A 26,671-nucleotide genomic window follows, 5' to 3' on the forward strand; every position below is an offset into this window, starting at 1 on the left:
ATTAATGACCAATCAGTTAGGGTCAGATTAATGGAGGAAGGAACTCTTAACTAGATCTAAGGAGAAAGAAAAGAGTGAGATTTCCTTTAATGGGAGGGATGAGAGTGAAAGAATAGAGTGGCGGCTGAAAAGTTAATAGTATAGAAAGAGGATGGAGCGACAGTCGTGCTAGGGTTAACAATACAGAATGTGAAAGTGAAAATGAACGTGCAAAGTGAAAATGAAATTGATGAGCGGGCCTTTGATTAATTTGGGTAAATTATTACTCCTTATATTTTTTCGTCCTAATTTAAAAAAAAACAATTATTTAATACAATACAAAAACGGTTGTCAAGATGACCGTTCTATAACATCTATAATAATTAATTATTTTTTTAATTATTTGAGTAAAAAGAAATAGAGAACGGTTAACATAGTTAACCGTTCCATATGTATTAATATACAGAACGTCTCTTATATAAACACGTTCTATGTTCTTCTAGAGAACGCCTACCTTTGGTAACCGTTCTATACTTTGCGATCTCTAATCTAGTTTTTGGTGTAGTGTGATAAATAACCTAAATTCAAATATGTCAAACTCATTATCAAAGACTGCTTCCGCACTTGGAGGCATTTCTGGAAAAAAAATGAAATGATAAAGAGAAATTTTGGAGGTATTCACTAAAAGAGAAAAAGATTGAGAGAGAATAACTGTGACGCTTTAAATTGGAGGTTTAGCTACGTATATAAAATAAGAAAAATGGCGCCAAAATGATCAATTTTCACACCATTTTTGGCGCCAAAATGTGAAACCGATTTCATTCCATATATCAAGTGATTCAATATTAGATTGATTTGAGTTAAAACAGAATACATCAAGTAGAAAATAAAAAAAGAAAAAGAAATGTTTATTAAAGTAAATTTCATACTACCATAACTAATCAAATTTAAAACTTTGATATAGTTTTATTTTTTAACTTAATATAAATTTGAAATACTAAAACAAACATGAATGATAAAAAATTAATTAAATATACCAGATAACCCCGACAAAATGAAACAAACAAAATAGATTATAACATAAAATGTTGTATGACATTACATATTATATTGAATACACCATTGTTTTTACTTATTAATCATATTTCAGGTAATTAATTATTTAAATATATAACATTGTCTTGAGTTATTATCTGTATTTCGGGTTAAATTATGTCATGAATTACCAAATACATTACAGATTAATACCAAATACATTGGTTGCTCCTTGAGAGGAGCTTTATTTATATAAACATAAAGGAAAAAAAAAGAAAGAGTAGATATTTAACATAAATAAACAGATTGCTAAGGAATAAATGATAAAGAGTAAATTAAGATATAAAATACTGTTTACAAAATTATAACAAGAATTTATTCTGTATGTGTAATATAAATTATAAAGTTCGGTTATTAGTAAATCAATTTATTCTGTTTAATTTCATATCAATGTAATATATGAATAGTTCATATTTGGAGGGAAATAAATATTAAAATTATGGCGCCACATTTTGGTGGGAAAACTCGTACTTTTTGGCGCCATTTGAATTCTATATATTCATAGCTAATTAACCACTGTAAAGCCTCATAATCTCGCAATCGAATTCTCTTTTAATATTTCTTTCCACGGTTTAAATTTGTCTTTTAAAAACCCTTATCTTTTCAGTTTATTCTGAAATGGCACCTAATCCTGATGCAGTATTTGATCATTTGTTTGACATTATTCATTTTAGTTTATTCATTTCCCACTTACTTTATAGTATTGGGGAAAAAAAAGTTAGGGACACATTGCATGCTTGTGGGCAAATACCTACAGTTGAAATGGTTTTTACCGATGAAGTTACTGTCTATCGTATGGACAACGGGTTGCCATACGATGACAATCCGGTTGGTGGGCCTCCTCCAGGAACACTTGGTGATGCTGTAAGCCAAGCCAAAGATTTCATTCAATTTAGAATATTTATGAAAAGACTAATTGTCGAATGTGGTATAACACCAACTGAGCGTTTGGTTGTTGGTCAGCCAGAGTTTCTTAAAAAAATATTTTATCTTGAGCGCAATTCCTACTATAGAGAACATTTTATGTTCGAATACATGCCATTGAATGAGAACAGAAAGCGTGTTCTTGAGGTTGCTGAAACGCTTGATGATTTGGTTTCAAATGAAGAAACATGGACACCTACATCCTTCACCAAGCGTCCTGAAAAAGTCCCCAAGATAACGAAATTCATTGACTTTGTTGATCTTACGTTGGGGGATTAAATTTTCTTTTACAACTTAGTGACCTTTTTAATTTTTTTGTGCTATTTATTTAGGGTTTCAAAGTTTATGTAATTTTATTAATCAATAATAATTTTTTTAATGAATTATTGGTTATGACCAACAATTTTATGTGTTATTACCTAAAGTACTATGTCAACTATATACATAACCCTAAATTGTAGTCTATTCAATATCGAATGTTCAGTGCAATAACTTTTAACTTTTTATGTAATCAATATAGTTAGTTTTTATTATCCGAAAAAATAAGGTTTTATGACTTATCAAACAGTTTTATTTCCGTTTTTTTTTTTAAAAAAATTGAAATTCTATAATGATATATCCTAATTTTAAGTTAACAAAGCTAATAAGGTTCCATAACATGCTATATATTAGGAGTAATGCGCAGAATAAATAAGATAACTATGTGATTCCATATCTTTAATCCATTGACTTATCAAACTAAAGATTTTGTAACAATAATTTTGAAATAAACTAAAATTATAAAATATATATTAATTATTTTTTTAAAAAAACAGAATATATAAATTTTGGTGATGAACAAAATTTTTATGTATTCACTACTACAAAATTGGCCAAAGAGACCCAATATAATAGACCTGTTTACTACATAAGCGGTCTCTTTGTTTCAAGAGACCATTTACCATTAATAACCGGTCTCAAAATAAATTCAAAAGACCATTTTTTAAAGATAACGTGTCTCTAGCAGTTTTTTAGAATATTCTTATTTTTTAACTAAAATAATTTGAGACCAATTGTTTTAGAAAACCGGTCTCTTGGTGTTTTTTTTTTCAAATTAAAAATTGGTAGAGACCAGTGAAAAGTAATAACCGGTCTCTGCTTTTCCTAATTCTAAACCGCCAAAATCCCTAAAATTTCACTTTCTAATTCTTCCAAATTTTTTGCTTTTGCCTTACTCTACTGTTTACTGTCGATTGAATTACTCAATCACTCAGACGGCGCTACCTCCTTCTCCACTTGCCGGCGTACCTCCGTCCACCTCCACCTAAAGGCTGCCGACGCGACATGCACTCAAATTCCATCCTTGACTGCACTCCATAATTGCATAATTGCATTCACTCCATTGTTACACCACCGTTCCATTGCAATCAAACTCCATTGTTCGCACTCCATCTTCCGGCGCAGCGTAGCAACCGCAATTCCACCACTGAAGTTCGATTTTTCATTCAATTGTTGGAGCTTGAGAATTCTGCAATTGTAGGATTAAAACCCTAACTTTGGAGAAGGCCGCGCGCGAGGTATTTTTTTTTTCTTTCAGTTTTGATTTTTCATTCAATTGCTGTTGTAACTATGTATGTGCTACATATAATTCATAAAAATGAATGATTTTTGTTCATAATCTACTGTTTTATTGAGGTTGCCTTGTTTGTTTTGCTATATTATAAGAAGAATACTGTTATAAAAATGCATAATGATTCAAATTCTTTTCACTTTTTCTATTATATATATTTGCATAAAATTTGTATGTTAATCGTCTTGTTATACTGGTTAGTTGATTTTGCTTAGAGAGCTTTGTTTAAGATACGAGCAGTTATATATAGTAGTTCTTAGGAATTTGATTTTCTCGCAAAACAACTGTTTTGTACCTTTGTAAAAGGTGTATAAAATATAGTATATAAGCTAACCCCACATGTAAGAATTCCTAAAATAATTGCATGTGAAAAAATATGTGCTATAAAAAATGACAGAACATGAATATGGAAGCTCTTCAGATTTGATGTTCATGCTGCTCACATTCAAAAATAAATAGTAAATGACCAGTGGTCCATGTTTCTACTCTTTACTTTGTATAGTATATTATTTGTGCTTAAAAAATGAATAGAAAAATGGATCCCAAAATTGCTATTGTTTAATGAATATCATATTTGTTTTTGTACACAATATTAATATACTCATGCAATTATTTTTTATATACACATATATATATATTTTATAGATTTTGTAAATCTTGTGGTTATATTCCAAATTTCCTTTATATAAGCTTTACATATGTGATATTTTTAAGTAAATTTATCTCAATCTCGTTTTTTGACTTTTATACAATATTAATATACTCATGCAATTATTGTTTTATTTATATATAATGTTTTATAGATGTTGTAAATCTTGTGGTTATATTCCAAATTGCCTTTATATGAGCTTTACATATGTGATATTTTTAAGAATTGAGGTCTTGTTCTTGGTGGTTAGAAATGGATCGAAATTGGATACCAACATCAAAGCCGGGTGACCCTGAATATGAAGCAGGGGTTAAGGAATTTATTAAATTTGCAGTAGAAAACAGTGGAGGCCGCTCCAAGCTACGTTGTCCTTGTTTTATGTGCCATAATTTTTTGCATAAGAGACCCGATGAAATTCTCAATCATTTGAGTAAATGGGCATTTGATAAAACATATACCCGTTGGATCTGGCATGGAGAATTTAGGGACATACAAGATAGTGGTAGTGGTGAGAAAAGGGATGATGTGCGCGAAGTTTATAATAATAATGAGGGTGATCGGTTGGAGGACATGTTGTATGCAGTTGAGGATCAATTTGATAACAACCCTTCCATGTTGGAGAGCTTGTTAAACGACTCTGAAAAACCATTGTATGAAGGTTGCACCAAGTACACAAGGTTATCAGCCATACTCAAATTATACAACCTGATGGTTGGTCATGGTTGGACAAACACAAGTTTTAATTTGTTATTGGAATTGGTGAAAGACATGCTTCCCAAAGACAATGTCCTTCCTATTGGTACATATGAGGCGAAAAAGACACTAAGCTCTATGGGTTTACCTTATGTGAAAATGCATGCTTGCCCTAATGATTGTGTATTGTATCGTAATCAATATGAATCGTTAGAGAGTTGTCCAATTTGTAAAGCCTCACGGTATAAGAAAGGGGATCGGGGAGTACCTGCCAAAACATTATGGTATTTTCCGATAGTACCAAGCTTTAAAAGGTTATTTTCAAAATCAGAAGATGCAAAGAAGTTAACATGGCATTTTGATGGTCGAGTAGACGATGGAATGCTTAGACACCCGGCTGACTCTCCGCAGTGGAGGTTTATCGATGCAAAATACCCCGAATTTGCGCATGAAAAGCGTAATTTACGCCTTGCATTGTCTACATATGGTTTCAATCCATTTGGTTCCATGAGTAGTACGTAGAGTACTTGTCCCGTTATGTTGGTGACATACAATTTACCCCCATCATTGTGCATGAAGAGAAGGTATATGTTCCTTTCGTTGCTAATTTCAGGGCCAAAACAACCGAGAAATGACATTGATGTGTACTTGGCACCTCTTATTGACGATTTGATTATGCTTTGGGAAGAAGGTGTGGAAGTGTTTGATGCACATCGCAATGAGAAGTTTAATATGAAAGCAATGCTATTTTGCACCATTCAAGATTTTCCGGCTTATGAAAATCTTTCTGGGTATACTCTGAAAGGGGAAACAGCTTGTCCTATTGGTATGGAGGATTGAAAAGGACAATGGTTAAAGGAATCTGGAAAGCATGTTTATCCGGTTCATCGTCAATTTTTGCCGTCTGATTATCCATATCGAAAGAGAAAAAATGCGTTTGATGGGACACAAGAATTCAAAGGGCGACCAAAAGTCATGTTAGGTGAAGAGGTCTTCGAAAAGGTGAAGGACATTGAAATTACTTTTGGAAAGAAACACAAATCCACTCTTTCTAAGAAGGGTTTCAAAAAGTGTTCATGTTTTTGGCAACTGTCCTATTGGAAATTTCTCTTTGTGAGACATTCACTTGATGTTATGCATATTGAGAAGAATGTGTGTGACAGTTTGATTGGTACATTACTTAATATCCCCGGTAAGACCAAGGATGGTAAAAAAGCTAGAGATGATTTGAAGCATATGGGGATTAGAGATGAATTGCATGCTGTTACGAATGAGAAAGGTCGAGTATACTTGCCTCCTGCTGCTTACACATTGTCCAGAAAAGAAAAAATCGAGTTTTGTGAAAGCTTGGCTGGAGTAAAAGTGTCCGAAGGTTATTCTTCGAATATTCGCAGCCTTGTGAAATGGAAACTTTGAAACTTGTAGGCCTTAAGTCTCATGATTGCCATGTTTTTATGCAGCACTTGTTACCTGTAGCAATTCGTTCTATTCTGCCTAAAAATGTTCATTATGCTATAATTAGACTTTGCAGATTTTTTCATGCGATTTATAGCAAAGTGATTGATCCAAGAGAGTTGACTGCATTAGAGGATGAAATTGTTGCAATTTTGTGTCAATTGGAGATGTTTTTTCCTCCATCATTTTTTGATATCATGATCCATTGACCGATTCACTTGGTTAGAGAGATAAGATATTGTGGTCCAGTTCACATGAGAAATCAATGGTGTTTTGAAAGGCAAATGAGAACCTATAAGGGATATGTGAAGAACGCTTTTCATCCTGAAGGTTGTATTGCCGAACGACTATTTTACGAAGAAGTTGTTTCTTATTCCAATGACTATGTGCTAAATGCAATACGGATAGGGCTTCCTGTATCTCGTCATAGTGGAAGAATGGATGGTGAGGGGACCATAGGTCGAAAAGTACGTGACCTATCCTATGTTGATTGGCATAAGGCTCATTTATACATTCTTCATAATGAGGATGAAGTTATGCCGTATGTTGAGAAACACATGAGCTACTTGAGGAAAAGCAACAGGAGAGCAAATGAGAAGTCATTAGCTGCTGAACATAGTAGGTCATTTATTAGTTGGCTGAAGGATTATGTAATGAAGGAGCTTATAGATTCTTCGACTCCATTTTCTGATCGACTAAAGAGTTTGGCATTTGGACCTGATTTTAGTGCAACTTATTATTCTGCTTATGTTATTAACGGTTGCACATTTTACACAAGGTTTCAAGATGAACTTAGTACTATGCAGAATAGTGGGGTTACTTTAGAGGCTGAAGCTATGCATTTCGCTAGTGCTAAAGACAAAAATCCTGTGTGTAGTATGATGAACTATTATGGGGTCATCGAAGAGATTTGTGAGCTGCATTACTCTACTTTTTCGATACCAGTTTTTAAATTCCAATGGGTCGACAATAACAACGGGGTTGAACATGATAGGTTTGGGCTTACATTGGTGAATTTGAAAAAAGTTGGTCACAAAGAAGATCCTTTCATACTAGCAAGTCAGGTAAGACAAGTCTTTTATATGACCGACCCATCGAACAAGAGAATGTCAGCAGTTATAGCACCAAAGCCCCGACATGTTTTTGATGATTATGGTGAAGATAATGTGTTGGATGATGGTTATGTTTAGGAGAAAGGAGCAAGTACCCATTGAGGTTGATGTTACAGATGATATTTCAATATATGTTTGAGATGACCACAATGAAGGAGTGTGGGTTGACAAAGAAAAAAAGGGGAAAAAGCGAAAGCGTGGACATAATAAGTCCTTATGTATTTGAGGTGTGTTTCACATACTAGGTGGTAACATTAATTTTCAAGTCTTACTTTGTTTATGCAACTTGATTTATAAATGTTTGCTTGTCAAAATCATTTCTCATTACCATCTATTTACTAATATTTAATTCACGTTATGGTTTTTATAGCTTTTTTTTTTTCCGAGGGAGTGGTTTTTATAGCATTTTATTTATTTAACTAACCAATTTTTTTTTTTTTTTATCTTTTCAATAGGTTGATGGCTCGGAAAAGAAAGCGAGTGCGTGAAACCGAAAATTCTGACAACAACGAATGCGAGGAAGAAAGAGGTCGCACGGTGCTTAGAATGGTTGGGAAAGCTATCCATCCTGGCTCCAAAATCCCTTTAGAATGGCATCCAACCAAAAGAATCCATATTGGGAGTCATAGAGGTCATTTTTCCACGTATATTGGTGTAGTTGTGCGTGAAAGAGTAAGTATCACCTACAACAAGTGGTTAGATGTTCCACGAGCAGTCCTAGATCATTTGTATGACAATATCTCGGTAAATAAAACTGAGTTCATATGTTACATAATAAAAAAAAATTTAGGGTTATATATATGTATGTCTAACATATGACTTTATATGAATGTAGAGGGGGTTTCATGTCCTTGAAGGTCGCAAACGATGGATACTAAATCGAGCTTGTGTTCTTTGGAGAGCTTTCAAGACTAGACTAAGACTTAGGTGGTTGTATCTCAAAGATGGATCAATTAACAATACACCACCTTTGAAATATCCTTTTATAACTCCGGATGATTGGGGGGCATTCATCACAGCTTGTAGTTCTAATGACTTCAAGGTGCTAGTTCATCATTATGGCATTACCTTTTTATTTTATTTTTTGTATGCCTTTATAATTTTAATGTTTGTGTGAAATAACTTTGAATGTGAACTTAATTGCAGAAATTGAGTGAAAGTAATCGTGAAATGTCTAAAAAGAAGACCTCAAAATATCGAGGTGGGAGACTTGACTATCAATATTTTGAAGAAGAAATTGTAAGTATATGTTGCTTTTATTCTGCCCTTGATATTATCTATACTAAAGTGCCAGCTGTGATTTTGATTGTTTTGTCTTTTTTCTATACTTCACCTTTGTCTTGTTGCTATCCAGCTATCACTAAGCCTTCTGCATTGTTGTTGTCCCGCTGTCACTAAAATTTGCAGCCACCTGTTGATCTATTTTGTATGTGGTTGATTGAGTTGCATTATCATCATATTATACTGTTATATGTTAGTCTGTTATTTAACTCATTGAACCTGTGTTTTAATTCTTGTTTCTGGGTGAATTCCAGTCAAATTTGCTTAGCACCCTTTTGTTGAACATCTTTTTGAATTCAATCAATTTCGTTAATTATTAGCCAAATGTATAAAGAAGGTTCCTACGAACTTTCTCATGTTGCATTCTGCTAAATTTTGCAAGGTTTTTAGTTTCAGGTCCCTTTAATTATACTATTACCAGTATAAAAGTTTTGAGATAATTTGGTTCTAGTAAATCGGGTTCTAGTACCTATCTCTGTTTAATGTCGTAATTTGGTTATTTAGTCTTGTTTCTAGATTTTGTCATAGTTTCAAATGAATTCATACTGCCGTACAGGTTTCAATTTGATTAGCACGATTCGTTTGGAAGCTGATCAAGCATGTATTCTGTTAGAGTTTGTTTAAACTGTTGAAATGAATGAATCCTTTTTATGTTATGTTTTCCTCTCTTACATACTTTGTAGTTCTCTGTTTTGAATTTGTTTATGATAAAAAAGTTTAGATTAATTGATCAAAAAGTTTAATGACTTAAGTTACTGATATTGTTCCTATGAGGGTGGGGGGAGTTGTATGCTGGGATGCTCGGGGGAAGTTGGTTGCTTGCTGCTTCTGTGAGGTTCAAAAGTTGGTATAAAAGGATTAAGGATGGTTAAAGATGTTTGTGGTGAATGATCAATTGATCAGCTAGCCACATCTGGATCGGATGTGTGAATATTCAGAAAGTCACTTAAATAACATGGTTATGGCAGAAATATGTGCTGAATTATTTGGGTTTTACGTTTAACATTCACCTATTCTATTTCCTTGAGCTACATTGACAAAGGTGAAAGTCAATATGGAACAATTAAAAAGAAATGGGAAGTCTTTGTATATACTGTCAGTGTATATTTCTTATAGTCTTAACTTAAAGATGATTGATTAAAGATTTTAATGATAAAAAAGAAGATAAAGACTGTATACTAATTCATCAGATGAAAAATAGGATTTAGTAATTAAAGTGTAGACCTTGCTAATCTGATCCCACCCTAAAACCCAAACTCTGCTTGAAATCGCTTTTCTTAACTTGGCCCAAATTGATAGGACAATAATTGTGTATAATAAAGATTAAATGATCATAATAATCAAAATGAAATAGCAATAGAATTGATGTGACCTGGCCGGCTCAGCCCCCCAAATTCACCTTATGCCCAAATTCACCTTGCCCAAATTCATCTTATGCCCAAAGTCGGTTGTATTGCAGTTTTTTCAGCAAGAATACAACAAGCATCTTCTGAGATGAGAAAAAAGGGATGAATATACAGGGTTATTTCTGTACTCTTTACAATAATCCAACAACGCAGCTAAGGTGTAATATGTTTTCCAAGCCTCGCAAGTGATGTCCTAACAGCATACACCTGCCAGCAATGAAGACGCCACTTAGAATCAAACCAAATAATTGTTAACACAACACAATCTACCAAAAGATGACTATTAGTCTATTACGTATGTGATAAACTATAGCTACCTAAATTTCGTAGTGCAATCAGTGAAAGAGATGAAGCGTAAGGGAAAATAATGATAGAAATTTAATAGCTTGATGTCATTTAGTATTGTAGATGACTCTAGAGTCTTGACTAATTGCAAGCAACAAAGTAAGAGATTACTCACCAGAACAAAAGTTTTGCAAGCGAATCCCTGGAAGTGGTGATCATTTCAAAACCTTCACTGTCACCAACTTGGTGGTTCTTTATGCTAGCTATGGTCGGAGTCTCAATGGATTTGGATATAGGGCTATCTTTGAAAAATCTATGTATAGTATTTTGAACTAATTCATGGATTACTTCCTTTACCTCTACTGAATTAGGCTGTGAGAGTTCAGACACCTGTATATGCCAAATATGATGTCAACACTTGCACATGAACATTTAAGATGACAACAAAGACGCTAACATTAAGATCAAAATCTTTTAACACTCACCATAGATGACTCCAAGGACCCGAGGTACTCCAGCAGATTATTATTGTTACCCTTACTTGATTCCATTTGCACAGAATCTTGCCTCTGTGTGTCTAGTTCCTGAAATGAGAGAAGTTACAAGTTTAGAATAAACACTGGTACGAGTGGTATCTCATAACATACACATCAAAATTAACATACATTTCTACAATAAAACCTTGTATCCATAAATGTCGCCTCAACAGTAGGACAACATATCAACAATGAGCTCAAGACAACATGGAGTTGAGCTGTAGAACAAAAATGTAGGGTAGTTCTCACAGTAATCCAGTAAAAAACATATTTTTGTAGTCTTCTAAATGGTGCTAGTTAATGTACAGAAGCTTAGCATATACTTCTGTTCACCTACTCCCATGATTTTATGAGTTACCCAAAATTTTCCACTGTGATACTAGGCCCATCCAATCAGAGAAATGATAGCCAGGGAAGAAGAAGATCCAAATTTATGAATAAGACCTTATCCGGTAGCATCATACCACACCTTCCTCATTCAACTGCCTATAACTCTTATAAGAAAAATGGTTGTTGGTGTTCTTTGTCCCACTCCATTGCATATACCTTTTTCAAAGCAGTTTATTTTATGATTATGTATTTTCACAATGTAGGAGAAAGATCTCGAAAAGCAAGGAATACATGTCTCAAACGTGCCTCGACATTTGACTTGGATTAAAGCTCATTCTCACGTCAAGAATGGAGTTTTGACCGTTGACATTCCTGCTGATAAAGAAATCCATGATGCAATAGTAAGTTAGCAACAATCTGATGCAATTTCTTGGTGTTTTGGTAAACACCTGCTTGTAATATAAGTTCCTTTTCGGCTAAAAATAGATACTAACCGTTTATGATCTTGGCCTCGTTTTACAGATTAGATTGGAGGCCCAAGTACAAAAAGGTGAAATAGTTGCTACAGGTCGAGATGATATCTTTTCAAGAGCTTTAAACAAACCAGAGCATGGAGGTTCTGTTAGGGCTGTTGGATCAGGCATAACTAACAAGGAGTACTTTGGATACAACAAACCAACCGCACCTAGCGAATTACATGCTAGAATGAATGCGATGAATTCAAGGATGGCAACAATGAGCAAGCAACAAAACTTTATAATTTCCTTCATGATGTCATGCTTAACCCAAGAGAAATTAGGAGCATTCATGGCTGGTGGTGCTTAGCAAGGTGTTTTTGGTGGCGATCTTGCAAATTCAGGTGGGGTGCTTGGTGGGGAGGCAGCAGGTTCGGGTGGTTTCCTTGGTGCTTTTGGGAACCATTTTGGTTCTGGTGACATGAATGGTTCTAGTAGCCAAGGGGCAGCTGGAAATGTGTTGGATGCTGCTCATTTAGACAACTCATTTGGTAATGGTGTCCCTCTTACACAACTCTTGATGGGAGGTATGGAAAGACATGACATTGAAAGGCATCTGTAGGGGTCGCTCGAAGTGCGCCTACGTTAAAGCATGTGTGAATATGCTTGGCACTCATAGGAAGTGGGAATTGACATAATACGATTAGGGACAAGGAAAGTAGGGAGCCGCCAACAAGTTTTTAAGGAACTTGTAAACCGTTCACGGATCATAAAAAGGCAACCACGATAAAGGGACAACGATAGGCAACAACGATTGACCCGTGAAGGTTACACCCCATTCATAATCCATGAGATTACTAACTCCATATGGTTCGGAACCACGAAAGGAAGATCGGGGATGATGGTACGAAGTGAGTCATGGAGTCACATTCGCCCGTATTGGCCTCTACTCGATTCTTATAGTGAAAAGTGATTTCTGCGATCTCAAAGGCATGCAAACAAAATATTCAATTTGCTCCAAACTATTATTTAGCTAAATTGGTTGAATATTAATGCAACACATAATTCTAAAATATTTGTGATCACTTGAATTAATTAACAAGATTAAAAAGGAACCTAAATCGATTGTCCAAATTATCTTATTATGCGTGATTTTCAATTACATATTCCCTTTAACATGCAATATGGTGATCATAATAACAATAATAGAATTACCATTAATATTGGAAGCAATTTAACAATAATAGCGTTAGTCAAATCAAATAATAAAATAACCTAATCATGATACTAACAATATAAAATAAAATAAGAGTAATTAAATTAATTAATTACTCACATTACGCGCGTTCCTTTAAATTGCTACATCATGAATAAACTGTTAGTAACTTCAATAAAAATATAAAGTAAATGAAAATTAAATTAAATAAATATAGATTTGATTTGGTCCAAACCCTCAGTTAATTATACCTATTACGCCTTGGTTAAAGTATAGAACTTCAGGTATTGTATGGACTCCTTGGAGTGTTTAAAGGAAGAAATAGTGAAATAGTGGGGAGGCTAGTGTTTAGGCTAAAGAGGGAGAAGAGAATTATTTGATGATAAAGATTGTTGATGAATGGAAAAGGGGAGATATGATCTCTATTTATAGAGAAAAAATAAGGTCGAAGAATAAAAAAAAGATAAGAATTCGAATCGGATAAAACTCTTGCGATAGACAACAGTTTTTGCGGTTTTTGTTTTTATCATATCTTTTGATCCAGAAATTGGAATAAGATGAATAAGATATAGTTGGAAAGATCTTGAAGTTTACTTTCTAACTCAATTGAAATCAGATTAAAATATTTTGTAGAAGTAAAGATATGCCCGAAATAGTGGGACAGTGTCAGTTTTGGATAGAGTTTTTTATTTAATTCATATCTTTTTCGTTATAGCTCGAAATTGATATTATAATATATCATTAGAAAGATAATTTCAAGGGCTATCCAACCATATAAAATTTGGATAAAAAATATGATTCACGAAAATAATATCTGTCTATCTTTGAACGTCTTTCAATTCGGATATAAATAGGATTTTCAAAAAAAGGAGTTTTATTCAATTTCAAACCATTTAATCTTATCTTTTCAAAAAGGATAATTAAGATATTTTAGAAAATTATACAAGATTCCAATTAATCCTAATTGGTTTAGGAATGGGATTAAATAATTTGGACCCTCCCCATGATCATTGGGTCGTAGGTAAGGTGGACTTAGGTTCGGTTTGGGCTCGGTTTAATATTTTGGCCATAATTTATTCGTTATAACTCGGATTTGGGCTTATAATATATCGTTGGAAAGCTCTTTTAAAGCCCCATACAACTATTATATCATTGGACCCAGATTATGGACCAAAATAAACTGGATCAAACGTTTTTATAAAAAGGACACGAAATGAATGATTTTAAAGGACACGAAATGAATTATTTTGGGTTTAAAGGCACGAAAAGAGGAAAATAAGTTATGGTTTGGGGAAATGGGCTAGGAATTGGGTTGGTTTATGAAATTGAAATATGGATTTAAGCACTCCAAAAATAAATACTCAACCCAACCAATAATGGCGGTGAAAGGTTGTTCATCATCGGGTTTGGTTTTGAGGAGACATTTTTAGGTGTCTACAGCATCACTTTGGACATGATTCACCTATGGATAAATCTCACGAACAAGCCTATACTGATCAAAGAATTGCGACAAACTCAGAACCTCAGTACACAAAAAGCCCAATCGTGGTCCATCCTCAACTTCAGAACCTCGAGACAGCGGCAGAGGCATACCATGTTCCTTGGCCTGAGGAGAAACATATGATTCCAGTTGAGCATACTCCAATCCCCCCACATCAAAGTCAAGTTGTGAATCCCAACAGCAACTATACATTTCCCGAGGTAATACCTGCTTGAATTATGGGCTTTGTTTTCAAGTCTCGTATAATGCTAAGGTCATTTAAGCGAGATTTCATGTTTGATATCTGGTGGAGCCTTTTATTTTCAGGGATGGAGTGATTGCCGCTTGGCAATTGAGGGAAGCGACAAAGAGCTACAAATTGTTGCTAACGGAAAAGTTTACATAGAAAACAACACGGAAGTTCTTGGTAATCATACCATATCGTTGCCCCATGGTAATCGTCGAGTAACCATTACAGAAGATTTAATGCCTTCTGCTCCCTTGCCATGTCCCAACGATGAATTGATCTTTGTTTGTCAAGCTAAGAAGGCTTTCACAGCTTGGCCAAATCATTTGATACTGCCCCCACAGGTAAAGGAGCAAATCTGCATTCTTTTTCTACTATGATGTTGCTACTGCTTCTGCATTCTGCATTCTGGTAATCTGCATTTTGCATTCTGGTAATCTGCATTCTACATTCTGGTAATTTGCATTCTGCATTCTGATAATTTAATAAAGTTGCAGATATGTGCTACTAATTTGTAGATTATGTTGGATAGTTGATGAGCGTTAAGGAGAGGCTGTGCCAAGATTCAATCAAGGGAGATTAAGAATTTCAGATACAATAAAGAAAAAACTTGATTAAAAACCATAATTAGTATAAAAGCAAGGGAGATTAAGAACTAACCCAATTCTTCTGGAACATGCCAATTTTCAAAGAAGTAGGAACAACTTTACCATGAACAATTTCATACCCAAATAACTTGGGCATATCAGGAAGTTCATCAACAAATAACCTTAATTTGTTGGTACTAATTAGATTCTGGGAGTTAACCACTGTTCTAATTACTCCCAAAAATAGCAGAAAAATCATAAATTTAATCATTATAACTGATATTATGAGAAAGATGTAGAGAAAGAAAAGATGGTTATGAATTTTAAGTGTTGAGAGAATTCAGAGAATATAAAGGGTAGTGGAAAATAGACAGAGTATTCCAGTATTTTGGACAGAAAGAATCAGGATATGTTTTTAGAGGACTAAAAATAAATTTGAAGAAAATGCCAATTATTTTACTAAAAAGAAAGAGAGCTGTTGTGGACAGTCATACAACCATGCATTAAATTTGTGACTATACTCATTGGACTACCTATATTTTTACACTAGATTCCTATTATTAAATTTTTTGTTGTTTAATATGGGTTTTAATTAGAATTGTCAATGAAAAGGAGATTAGTTCACACCACTATTATTTAGGTATTCAAGATGGATTAGAGGAAAGAATTTGTACTTTGCTTGATTAAGTGATTTTTATGATTAATGTGCAAGCTTTCTTCTTTTAAAGCTTACATGCGTGTTATTTTTGTGTGAAACCATATTATTAAGGCGAACAAGCAACTACATAAAGAGTTGAATACGACCACACCATCCCCACGATCAACATCCTCCCAAGCATCAACCACTCGTAGCTATGTTGTTACCGACAAGGATCGTGAGAAGGTAACGTCTACTTGGATGCGTATTATGAGAAAAAAAAGCTATGGGAATGCAAAAGACGGGTGATACCATCTCCATAACTATACCGGAAAGCGTGTTTCTTAACGAAAATGGGTTGGATGTTTCACTTGACTTTGAAGACTTGCTTGATTGGTGTTTCCAAAGGGAGGTCGGAGAATCGCAAATGAAGGTCTTCATGAAGTAAGTTTCCATATAATACAGGTTCTAATTTTAATATTGTTTTTTTTGGGCCATTAACTAATATTCATATGACTTTTCATGGGACAAGGCACCTAAAAGAACGTTGTCAAAAAGAAGGTGTCTCAGGAATGTATGAGTTTTGTGACTGTAATGTTCTTTCACCATTGACACCGACAACGGATGAGCAAGTTTGATCTGACTACTTAGCCCATGTTTTTGGAACCAATGAGGGGAAAAATGTTAATCAATTATTCTTTGCTCCTTATAATGACAAGTAAGTGTAGTTTCTTTTTATTTATTTTTATAAATCTGATTTATGTAAAATCCTCAAATTTTAATTGATCCCATTACTAAGTATTTATTTTACAATATGTCTAGTCTGCATTGGAAGTTAGCGGTGATTAGTCCATGGAATGGGTTGGTGTATTGGTTAGATCCACTTGGAGCAGAAAACGAAATCAACTCATTTGCACAAAAAATCATCAATGAGTATGTACTACTAAAATATTCACTTGGTTAACTTGTGTTTTTCTTATTGTCTAATAAAAATTAATGCAACCGTTCCATCTTGAAATGATTTTGTAGGGGAATAGTTAAATTCAACATGAAGCATCGAAAAGATATCAAGAAAATAAAAAAGAATCCAAAAATAGGGTGGAAGCAACCACGTGTAAGTCATTATTATTTTTAGCATATTTCATACATAGTAGTGTAAAATCAGATCCAAAACTGTGTTAATGGTTATTGTTTTGTATCAGTGTCCTCTACAATCTGCATACACTTGTATTTCCTTTGGTATTGAAGATTACTCCCATCTTGATAATTGGACTGTGTTCATCAATTAAAATTTGAGGATTATAAATCATGCTCTGAATAAAAAATCACCATCACTTCAATTATCAGATGATGAACACAGTCCAATGATAAAGAGAAACACTGAATCATTCCTTCTAGATGGACATACAAACGCATGAACTATATGAAGCCAATCTATTGCCTACAACTTTAAAATCTTTTTACTTAAAACATCAATAAGTATTTAACTATAACACAGGATGTTTAAGAATCCTATCACAAGCCAAAATGACCAAAAATCCTATCACTGTTAGTACTATGATGCAACCAGCTAGGTAGTTGCTTTGGACCAATAGTCTTACTAAGTGAGGTAGGTTAAGCTCTAAAGGAACACTGGTGCACGACCATTCTGTTTTGTCTGAATTGCTCGAACAACTTGCAATGCATCACACTCAAGGAAAACCTCATAAAATCCCAGCCTTCAACCCAGCTCCAAGCCATATCTAGCAGCCCCTGCTTCTGCCATCAAGGTTGTCCAGCTGACAGCCTTGTGCTTCACTTCTGCCATCAGAATTTGCCCCACAGACCCACTGCTTCACTCCTGTCCCCCTACCAGTAGCACACACCTTAGCATTATAAGTACAATAGTAAAAGAAAAGCTTCAAACCCGACCCCCACACGCACAACATCAACACTGTTTTCACCCTTGAAAATATGGCTATTTTACAATGCCAAATTGCCCAAGTCAGAGAAGCAAACACACCCAATCGATCCTTGTTCACCTTGGATGCCATCCACCGTAGTCTCACATCAAAAGAACCTGAGGGAGCAACAACTAAGAGATCCCCAAATTCACTAGTTTCCTGCCCTTTTTGTTGCTTCTAATCTGGCATTTAGTTACCAAATGGTAAAATCTATGCATACCAAAAAGATTAACTTTATATTGATGATCCCTGTCTATAAAAAAAATAAAATATTAACTTTATATTGATGATCCCTGTCTACCAAAAAGAAGTGTGCCAAAAGATAACATTGTATTGATGATCCCTGTCTATAAAAAAAATAAAATAAAAAAAATAAAAAAAAAAACAACAACAACTTGATTAAAGGCCCTCGTTCATGTTGAAACTAATAATGGTGTTGAAACTAATTTTGTAATCTAATTTTTTGTTATTTCATAACTTTTATGTAATTATATATCTTTCTTTACTCATTTAGTAATGGCATATGTTGTAGATCTTTCCCAAAGATCCTTGCACATATTCTTCAGAAGATATTGACGAGATTAGAGACTTATGGATTCAATATGTTCTTGATCATGAGGAGCCGGAAGAACCTTAGTGATTGGTGATTACAGCATGAAAACTGTTAGTCTTGATACTTGAAAAATCTCTACATTTTGTATTTTGATACATTGGCAATTAGCTATTACTGTGTACATATATTAATACTGTGTTGGATATATATATATATATATATATATATATATATATATATATATATATATATATATATATATATATATATATATATATATATATATATATATATATATTTGAATGCTATTTGTATATAATATATTATCAGGTTCAAGGATTATGTTTGGTGCAATTTAATAATATTGAGCAGGATATATATACAGGATTATTTTTGGTGATTACAGGTTGGATTTAAAAAAAAAAAAAAGATTTATACAGGAACTATATCATTTGGCGCAAAAATTTAATGTAGCAGGATTTAAAAATTTGATTATTCGAAAGAAAAAAAAAAGTTTTTTTAAAAAAAATTTACCCATTTTGAGACCGGTTATCATACATGCATGGTCTATACACATACGCTGTAAATTTTTTTTAAAAAAAGAGAGACCGCTATGAAAGTGGTCTTAGTTATTTCAAAAAGAGAGACCGCCTAAGTAAAAAAAGCGGTCTTAGTTTGGTATACAAGAGACCGCTTTTCTGACAAAAACGGTCTCTTATGCTTCTACAATTTCAAAATATCAACCACCTAAAGAGACCGTTTTTCTTAGATAATAGGTCTCTGGTATAGCAACTTAAGACCGCCTCTTTAAATTACAAGCAGTCTCTTAGCCAAAGAGACCGCTTAGCTAGAGACCGCCTCTAAGGCAGTCTCTTTGGCTAATTTGGACAGGTCTCTTTGGCTATTTTTGTACTAGTGATTATTACCTAAATTACAGTGTCACATAGTTCATCTAATTTATTACGAAGTATTAATTTTTTTTTTCTTGACCTGACAATTACTACTATGTCAATAAGATACATAGCCCTAAATTGTAGTCTAGTAAATAACGTATGTTCAGCACAATAACTTTTTATTTAATCAATGTAGTTAGTTCTTGTTATCCGAAAAAAAAGAGTCATGACTTAACAAACAGTTTTTTTTTTTTTTTTTTTTTTTTAAAATTGAGATTATGTACTGCAATTTCCTAATTTTACGTTAACAAAACTAAGAAGGTTCCAAAAAATGCGATATATTAGGAGGCATGCTCAGAATAATAAGGTAACTGTGTAATTCCATATCTTTAATTCCATAACTTATCAAACAAAAGATTAGGTAACAATATTTTTAAAATAAACTAAAATTGTAAAAGATTTTTTAATATCTTTCTTTACATGGTTTTCATATGTATATATATATATATATATATTAATTTTTTTTAAAAAAAGAATATCTAAATATTTTATTCTTTATTTCACCATAGTACATATATATATATTTTTTTTATCACATAAGGGCTTTGTGTAATCGAAAAAAATGGAGTCGGGAGGAGAAGAAGTTGTGGATACACAAATTAATAATCTGGAACAAACTGAATGTCTTGAATCTGAGGTTGGTAACATTTTTTCAATGTTTATTTGTTAAACAAATTCAATTTATATAAACATTATTATTTTTTTTTATAAATTTATAATTTTTAATGACTTATTATTGTTAAATGTTTTTTTTTTAACATTGCTCATATGACAAGCTTAAAAATCAAGCGGAAACTAAGGATCATAGAGAGGTACTAACTTGTCTAATTTATTGGTATTATAATTATCTCAAATGGGACATTACATATAAAGTTACATTTCCAAATATTTCGTTTGATACAGGACAGTGAAAACGGAAATGAAAGTGATGTTGATACGGACACCGACACTGATGAGATTCCTTCAAATTTTCTAGACCTTGACGTTTGGGAAAAACTTGGGAAGAAGCTAGAAGACTTTACTTTAGCAGAAATGAAACAACTGTCCTTTAGAAGCCACCGCACGTGTATTCAATTCTATAGGATGTACGCTAAGGTGAAAGGGTTTGGAATCCGTCGCAAGCATACAACAAGAAGCAAAATTGACGGTCATCCAACTTCCCAAAAGCTTTGGTGTAATAGGGAAGGGTTTCGAGAATACAAACATTTGAATAGACCAGATAGGAAGTGTAGGGAAAAGGTTGTAACACGGTGTGGTTGCAACGCATCAATCAGTTTCAAATGGGATCACAGATCCGATTCATGGTACGTGAAGGATTTTGTACCTGAGCACAATGGCCATGACCTGATTCCTATGAATCAGATGTATTTCGAAAGGTCAGCTTTTTAAAATAAGTTAAACCAAAAAAATAACTTGATATCTAATTGGGTTATATTTTAAATTATTTATACTTTATTGAGTGTTTAAATTTTATTACAGGAGCCATAGAGAAGTCACCGGTGGTGATAAGATTCGTATTAAAGCCTTAATGAACTCTGAAGTGAAACCGTCCATCACAATGAGGAATTTGGCACAAAGTGCTGGGGGAATACGGGAAGTAGGATTCCTAAAGAAAGACTTGTACAACACCCGTGAGAAGTTCAAAAGAGAAGAAATAAAGGACGGAGATACAGAAACTGTGTTGGCTTATTTACTTGGAAAAACAGCCTCGGAACCATCTTTTTTTCTTAGATAAACACGAGATGACCACGATGGGATTGACAAATGTTTTGGTGTGATGGAATATGCCAAGCAGATTACAAGGCTTTCGGGAAGGTAATAGCGTTTGACACGACTTACAAAGTCAACGCATACCAGAAACCATTCGTTGTTGTCGTTGGAGTAAATCATCATAGGAAGACTGTACCCTTAGGTGTTGCATTGATTGCAAACGAAACAACTGACACATACATATGGGTGCTAGAACAATTAAAAGAGGTAGGTGGCAATGTTGCTCCATATACCATTGTCACAGATGGGGACAAGTCCATGGCTTTAACTATTAAAGAGGTTTTCCCACATGCGCATCATAGGTTATGTCTGTGGCATCTTATGTGCAACATCAAGGGCCACACAAACAAACGGTTTTGCAGTTGTTTTATGAAATGTGTAGACGGTGCTCGTACACCAGCTGAGTTTGAAGAGGCTTGGGAAGACTTAATGAAAGCATACGATGCACTGAGAGATAAAAAGTGGGCACAAGAGCTGTACAGTAATAAGGAAATATGGGCAGAGGCTTTCATGGTGGGACAATTTTATGCAGGTAAGTACATTTTAGATATTAATGTAATTACATATATCATATTCTATCATTACATATTTTAATTTGATAGCACTTATTATGTTTATCGGTGTTTGGTCATTACCTATATCACCCAAATAACACTTTGGTTATATGTATTCATCTGAATAAGCAAATAAGTATTAATTGTTGTATTTAATGTAATCTATAGTACAGTAATGGATCATTACATTAAAGATTTTCCGATCATTAGTTGCATAGGTAATCCTTAGTAAACCTAAGTGGTATTCCAAATATTTAATTGTAATCGAATATATATGTGATATTATTGATTACAGTATTGGTTAATACACATTTGTATGTAGGCATGAGAAGGACCCAAAGATGTGAGTCCATGAATAGTACATTGAAAACGGTTATAACATCCAAAAATAATGTTGTACCGTTTTGTGGAGTTGTATGACCAAGTCCTTGAGCATATACGATTTGAAGAAGATAAAGATGATTACATCTCAACACATACATTTCCAGTAATAACTGGGGTCTTGTCTGAAATAAAGACACAAGCAGCACGAACCTACACAAGGAACGTGTACAATTTGTTTTTGAAGGAACTAAGTTTTGAATCAGGACACATTGTGACCAAGACTAAGGAAGAAAAAGGACATCGTGATGGGGCTTAAACCACTTTTTGGTTAAACGACTGTGTGAACAAAGATTGCAATTACGTTGTGTGTTACAACCAGAAACTGCAACAAATGGTTTGTTGTTGTATGAAATACAACTCCATTGGTTTACCATGTCGACATATGTTTGCAGTAATGAAGTTCAAAGGAATGGTTGAGATACCATCCGGTTGTATTCTTCGTAGGTGGACAATCAGAGCCAAGGTGCATCTGCAGAATACATACAAGGAGCATGATTTTTAGAAGAGAAACGACCAGACATCAGCAAATGGACGTTATGCATTCCTCACTGGATTAAGTGCACAGCTTTGTAGAATGGTTTCTTCATCGTATGATCGATCAACTGATTGGGTGATAGACAAGTTAGCTAAAATGTTGTTGGAAATAGAAAATGAGAAAATAAATCACAAGGAAAAGGACATCATAAAAGACCAAAAGGTTAATAAAGGAAAAAGCAGGGGTAGACCCAAAAAGAGTGAAGTCAAAACCACTGGGAATGATAATATTATCCAGGGCATTCAAATTGGTCGTGATGTTCATGATATCACTCACGTGGTTCATAAAGCTCCAGCAACTTCTGAAACAAAAACGTCACCTGTCAAAAGTGGTGGTTTCGTTGAGCTATTGAGAAACTTCCTACCAAGGACATACAATACTCGCGATGCAGCAAACGCGACCGATTGTTATGAAGTCAGTGCATTTGAAAAGTTTCCCACCATCTTCGATTGGGACCCAAATACGGATTTTTAGATGCCATAGTTCGTTTTAATTTTGAATTAAGACTGTTTACAATTTTTGAATAGGTGATTGAGGTTTTTAATGTAATGAAGTTATAATAGGTATTTACCTATTAGCTTATATGATATTGCATACTGTGAGCTTTATTTTTCTTGGTACTTTCACAATCGCAGTATTTATTGGCACTGGGAATTGCTTTTGGATGCTATTATTCATAATTTTATTGTTTGAATAGCTTATATAGCACATTTCGCATTGAAATTAAGATTAAAATGTTACTACATTATCATCAATCTTTACTTAATTTATTCAATATCGCATTATTCTTACAACCTTATTTTTTTATTTTATTGGCAATGACATATATATGGGTGATTGAGGTTTTTAATGTAATGAAGTTATAATAGATATTTACCTATTACACTATATGTTATTGCATACTATGAGCTTTATTTTTTTTGGTACTTTCAGAATCGCAGTATTTTTTGGCACTGAGAATTGCTTTTGGATGCTATTATTTATAATTTTACTGTTTGAATACCTTATATAGCACATTTGGCATTGACATTAAGATTTAAATATTATTACATTATCATCAATCTTTACTTAATCTATTCAGTATCGCATTACTCTTACAACCTTTTTTTTATTATATTGGCAATGACATATATATGGGTGTTGTATTACCTATGTCTTCCACTGTAAATTTTCCCTTTGTTTTTTTAATTTTTTTTAACAAAGCACAGGTTTAGTTAAAACTAAGTATAATATGAAATTATTTATAAAAAAATAAATAAATAGTATTATGTGAAAATATTTTTTGAGGAATAGTGTTATGGATTACTTGAATACTTACTGTATATTTGAAATAAAAATATTAAAGAATCTTTATTTGTTGGTTATGTTTCCAAAAAACTAGAATTACAACTAAATCTTTACCAAATAAATAAATAAATAAATAAATAAATAAAACAAATAACAAAAAAAGATTGAAGTGCACAAATATACAAAAGGGTATTCCGGATTTTGCGTGCATCTAGTTGCCAAAAATTAAAAAAAAAAATTTAAAACAAAATGAATTTCAACCGTCACTTTTCAAACTTTTTACCTTTTGTGAAATAACCATTTATTCAAGTAAATATGTCGGTTACTATTCATTCTAGTTTATCTCTCTCCATTAATATCTTTCTCTCTCTAGCTTTCCCTCTAAAAACACAGTACAAGGCTAAACTCGGTGAAGAAGGCAGCGATTGCAACGACAATAATAACTAAGGAACTACACTCGATTACATTGTAAGTGACAGTGACTAATTTTACTCTAATTTTTGTATACATTTTGTGGAAATTTGTTTATTTTGTGTCTATAATTTTTGTTTTATAAATTTTTTTTTAATTTTTTTTAATATACAATTTGAAAACTAGAGTGATTTAAAATATAATTGTTTTGTTTTTTTGTAGAACGGATTTAATTACCGCCTGTTTAATTGGGTTCTAGGATTTTTTATTATCATTCCATTTGAGTATTTTTGTGGGGTTGTTCTATTTTTTTGTTTATATATAATTTGCAAACTAGCATAATTTACAATGCACTTGTTTTGTTTTTGTGTAGAATTAATGTAGTTAGCGCCTTTTAAATTGGGTTAAAGATGTTTGATTATTGGTTCTTTTGGATTTTTTTTGGGGATTGTTCTGTTTTATTTATTTCGTACTCCGTATTTATTTTTTAAGTTTTTTTTTTGTTAAATTATGATCACAATTCGTTATATTTGCGTTTGTGAAGATTTAAATTTACATGCAATTGGTTATTTTGACAACTATAAGTATGATATTGATTTTCGTAATTGTGATATGATACTTAATTGTGTAGTTCATCACTCTGTTTGTATGCTAATTAGATAATAGTGAATGATTTTGTGAAAAATTTGTTTGTGTAACATTGGTTAAGGAAAACATGTCTACAAGGAAAAAGAAGTCAGAACCATCTGTACCTGGAGAAAAAACCTAGAGGCCATTCCCTAAACGAGGTTCAACAACAACGACGGTATATATTTATATACTTTTGGTTTAATGTTGTTATTTTTATAATGTTCAGTAATTTCAAAGTTAAAGTTAAAATTATATGTATGTAGGTACCTTGGAATCCATTGTGTCAACTAGAAGCATTTGTGTCATTAGTAAAAGGATTTCCAAGAGATAAAAAAGATAAAGTAGAGGCTATGGGTTTTGGGTTTCTGTTACACTACATCACTAAGACAACGAGAAAGACTATGTGCAAGTGGGTTATAGACCACTTTGATCTGTCAACAAGAACATTAGGGGTTTATGGGGATAAAATACAGATCACAAACACCCATGTTGAGTACCTGTTGGGATTTAAAGATCATGGCTTTGATATTGATAGTGCGGAGTTAGCCGATATGAATGCCATTGATGAAAAACTTTTGAGGTTTACAGAACTGAAAGTCCAAGGCATGGCATCCGAACTAAGAAAAATTGCGTATGACGATCCACAATTTGAACGTATGTTTGTTGTTTTTTTCATGACTGCACTAATATACCCAAGCGTTGAGGAAAAGCCAAAAATGGGATGGCTTCATCTTGTTATCGAACTTGATTGTATAAAGCATTGGAATTTCGCAAAGTTTGTGCTTGATAGTTCGGTTGATGCTACATCTGAATTCAAGGCCGAGGAGAAACCTACACATTTGGGAGGGTGTTCCTTGCTCTTGATGGTAAGCTACTTTTAATTGTTAAAATTTATCTTTATCATATTTGACAACTTGAAAAAAAAAATCAAGTTGTTCTGTTTCGCACCAAATGTGTAGTTAGGTTATGTCAAATGTTATAGTAAAAGATTACAATAGTAAATATAGGTGTATTGTCCTGTATTTTATATGTTAGGTAATGACAAATGATAAATATTTTGATTACTTAAAGCTTATTTTGCTGTAAGGCATACTATTCCATATAATATATGTATAAATTGTATTTACATATTATATATTTAGTGATTACCTATGCCCTGCATAAAATATTCACTGTTTACACTTATGTTGTAGCTGTTGTTTCCAAAGTAAATATTAAGCTTTAGAGTAATGTATTTTATGTTTTAGGTAATGACAAATGATACATTTATTTGATTACCAGTATCACAACGTTTATAAATCTTACTCTATCATGGATTCTCTATATGCATGTATTGACTTAAATTTGTTTTGAGGATTACAAGTGCACAGTGTGAAATAAATTTTGAATGTCCTGTATTCACAACGTTAGGTAATGCTACTTTCTGACTTTAATGATTACCATAAACATTATTATTTCAAAATCCTAGTTAAGACCTCTCTTCTATACTAGTTACTATGGTATAAATGTGATCTGATATCATGTAGTGCCTTAAGGAAGTTTTGGTGATTACCTATGTACTGCATTTCAATAGATCTCTTGTGTAAACCCAAAATCAAAGTGTGATTGTTATTCTTGATGCAGGTAATATTTTGTGAGTTTTCCACCTCGGATTAGGGATTGGAGTGATGCGAAC

General features: G+C 33.2%; 5 protein-coding genes and 1 long non-coding RNA gene across 6 annotated transcripts; 5 read left to right on the forward strand and 1 right to left on the reverse strand.

Moving 5' to 3' along the window:
• The first annotated feature begins 4,508 nt into the window (after positions 1-4,508).
• On the forward strand, positions 4,509-5,789 carry LOC145569321 (uncharacterized). Its single transcript, XM_081628674.1, has 2 exons — positions 4,509-5,463; positions 5,563-5,789. The coding sequence occupies exons 1-2, from the start codon at positions 4,509-4,511 to the stop codon at positions 5,787-5,789; spliced, it is 1,182 nt and encodes a 393-aa protein (XP_081484800.1).
• Positions 5,790-7,580: 1,791 nt separating this feature from the next.
• LOC145569331 (uncharacterized) lies at positions 7,581-8,914 on the forward strand. The gene is made up of 3 exons (XM_081628684.1): positions 7,581-8,260; positions 8,352-8,558; positions 8,663-8,914. Exons 1-3 carry the CDS (start codon positions 7,976-7,978, stop codon positions 8,912-8,914), a joined length of 744 nt encoding a protein of 247 aa, XP_081484810.1. The 5' UTR covers positions 7,581-7,975.
• Positions 8,915-10,246: 1,332 nt separating this feature from the next.
• Positions 10,247-11,068, reverse strand: LOC145583770 (uncharacterized). Its single transcript, XM_081640750.1, has 3 exons — positions 10,974-11,068; positions 10,664-10,878; positions 10,247-10,410 (listed from the first exon to the last, which is right to left on the reverse strand). The coding sequence occupies exons 1-3, from the start codon at positions 11,037-11,039 to the stop codon at positions 10,335-10,337; spliced, it is 357 nt and encodes a 118-aa protein (XP_081496876.1). The 5' UTR covers positions 11,040-11,068; the 3' UTR covers positions 10,247-10,334.
• Positions 11,069-15,143: 4,075 nt separating this feature from the next.
• LOC145583778 (uncharacterized) lies at positions 15,144-18,631 on the forward strand. The gene is made up of 3 exons (XR_014100313.1): positions 15,144-16,420; positions 16,509-16,694; positions 18,452-18,631. It is a non-coding gene; the product is annotated as an uncharacterized LOC145583778 (long non-coding RNA).
• Positions 18,632-19,987: 1,356 nt separating this feature from the next.
• Positions 19,988-21,160, forward strand: LOC145569341 (protein FAR1-RELATED SEQUENCE 5-like). Its single transcript, XM_081628695.1, has 3 exons — positions 19,988-20,062; positions 20,329-20,801; positions 20,905-21,160. The coding sequence occupies exons 1-3, from the start codon at positions 19,988-19,990 to the stop codon at positions 21,158-21,160; spliced, it is 804 nt and encodes a 267-aa protein (XP_081484821.1).
• A 29-nt stretch (positions 21,161-21,189) lies between these two features.
• Positions 21,190-22,635, forward strand: LOC145569352 (protein FAR1-RELATED SEQUENCE 5-like). The gene is made up of 2 exons (XM_081628703.1): positions 21,190-21,727; positions 22,526-22,635. The coding sequence occupies exons 1-2, from the start codon at positions 21,190-21,192 to the stop codon at positions 22,633-22,635; spliced, it is 648 nt and encodes a 215-aa protein (XP_081484829.1).
• Positions 22,636-26,671: the final 4,036 nt, after the last annotated feature.

This window comes from Chenopodium album, chromosome 2 (genome assembly GCF_948465745.1).
Source record: "Chenopodium album chromosome 2, dcCheAlbu1.1, whole genome shotgun sequence".
Taxonomy (NCBI): Eukaryota; Viridiplantae; Streptophyta; class Magnoliopsida; order Caryophyllales; family Amaranthaceae; genus Chenopodium; species Chenopodium album.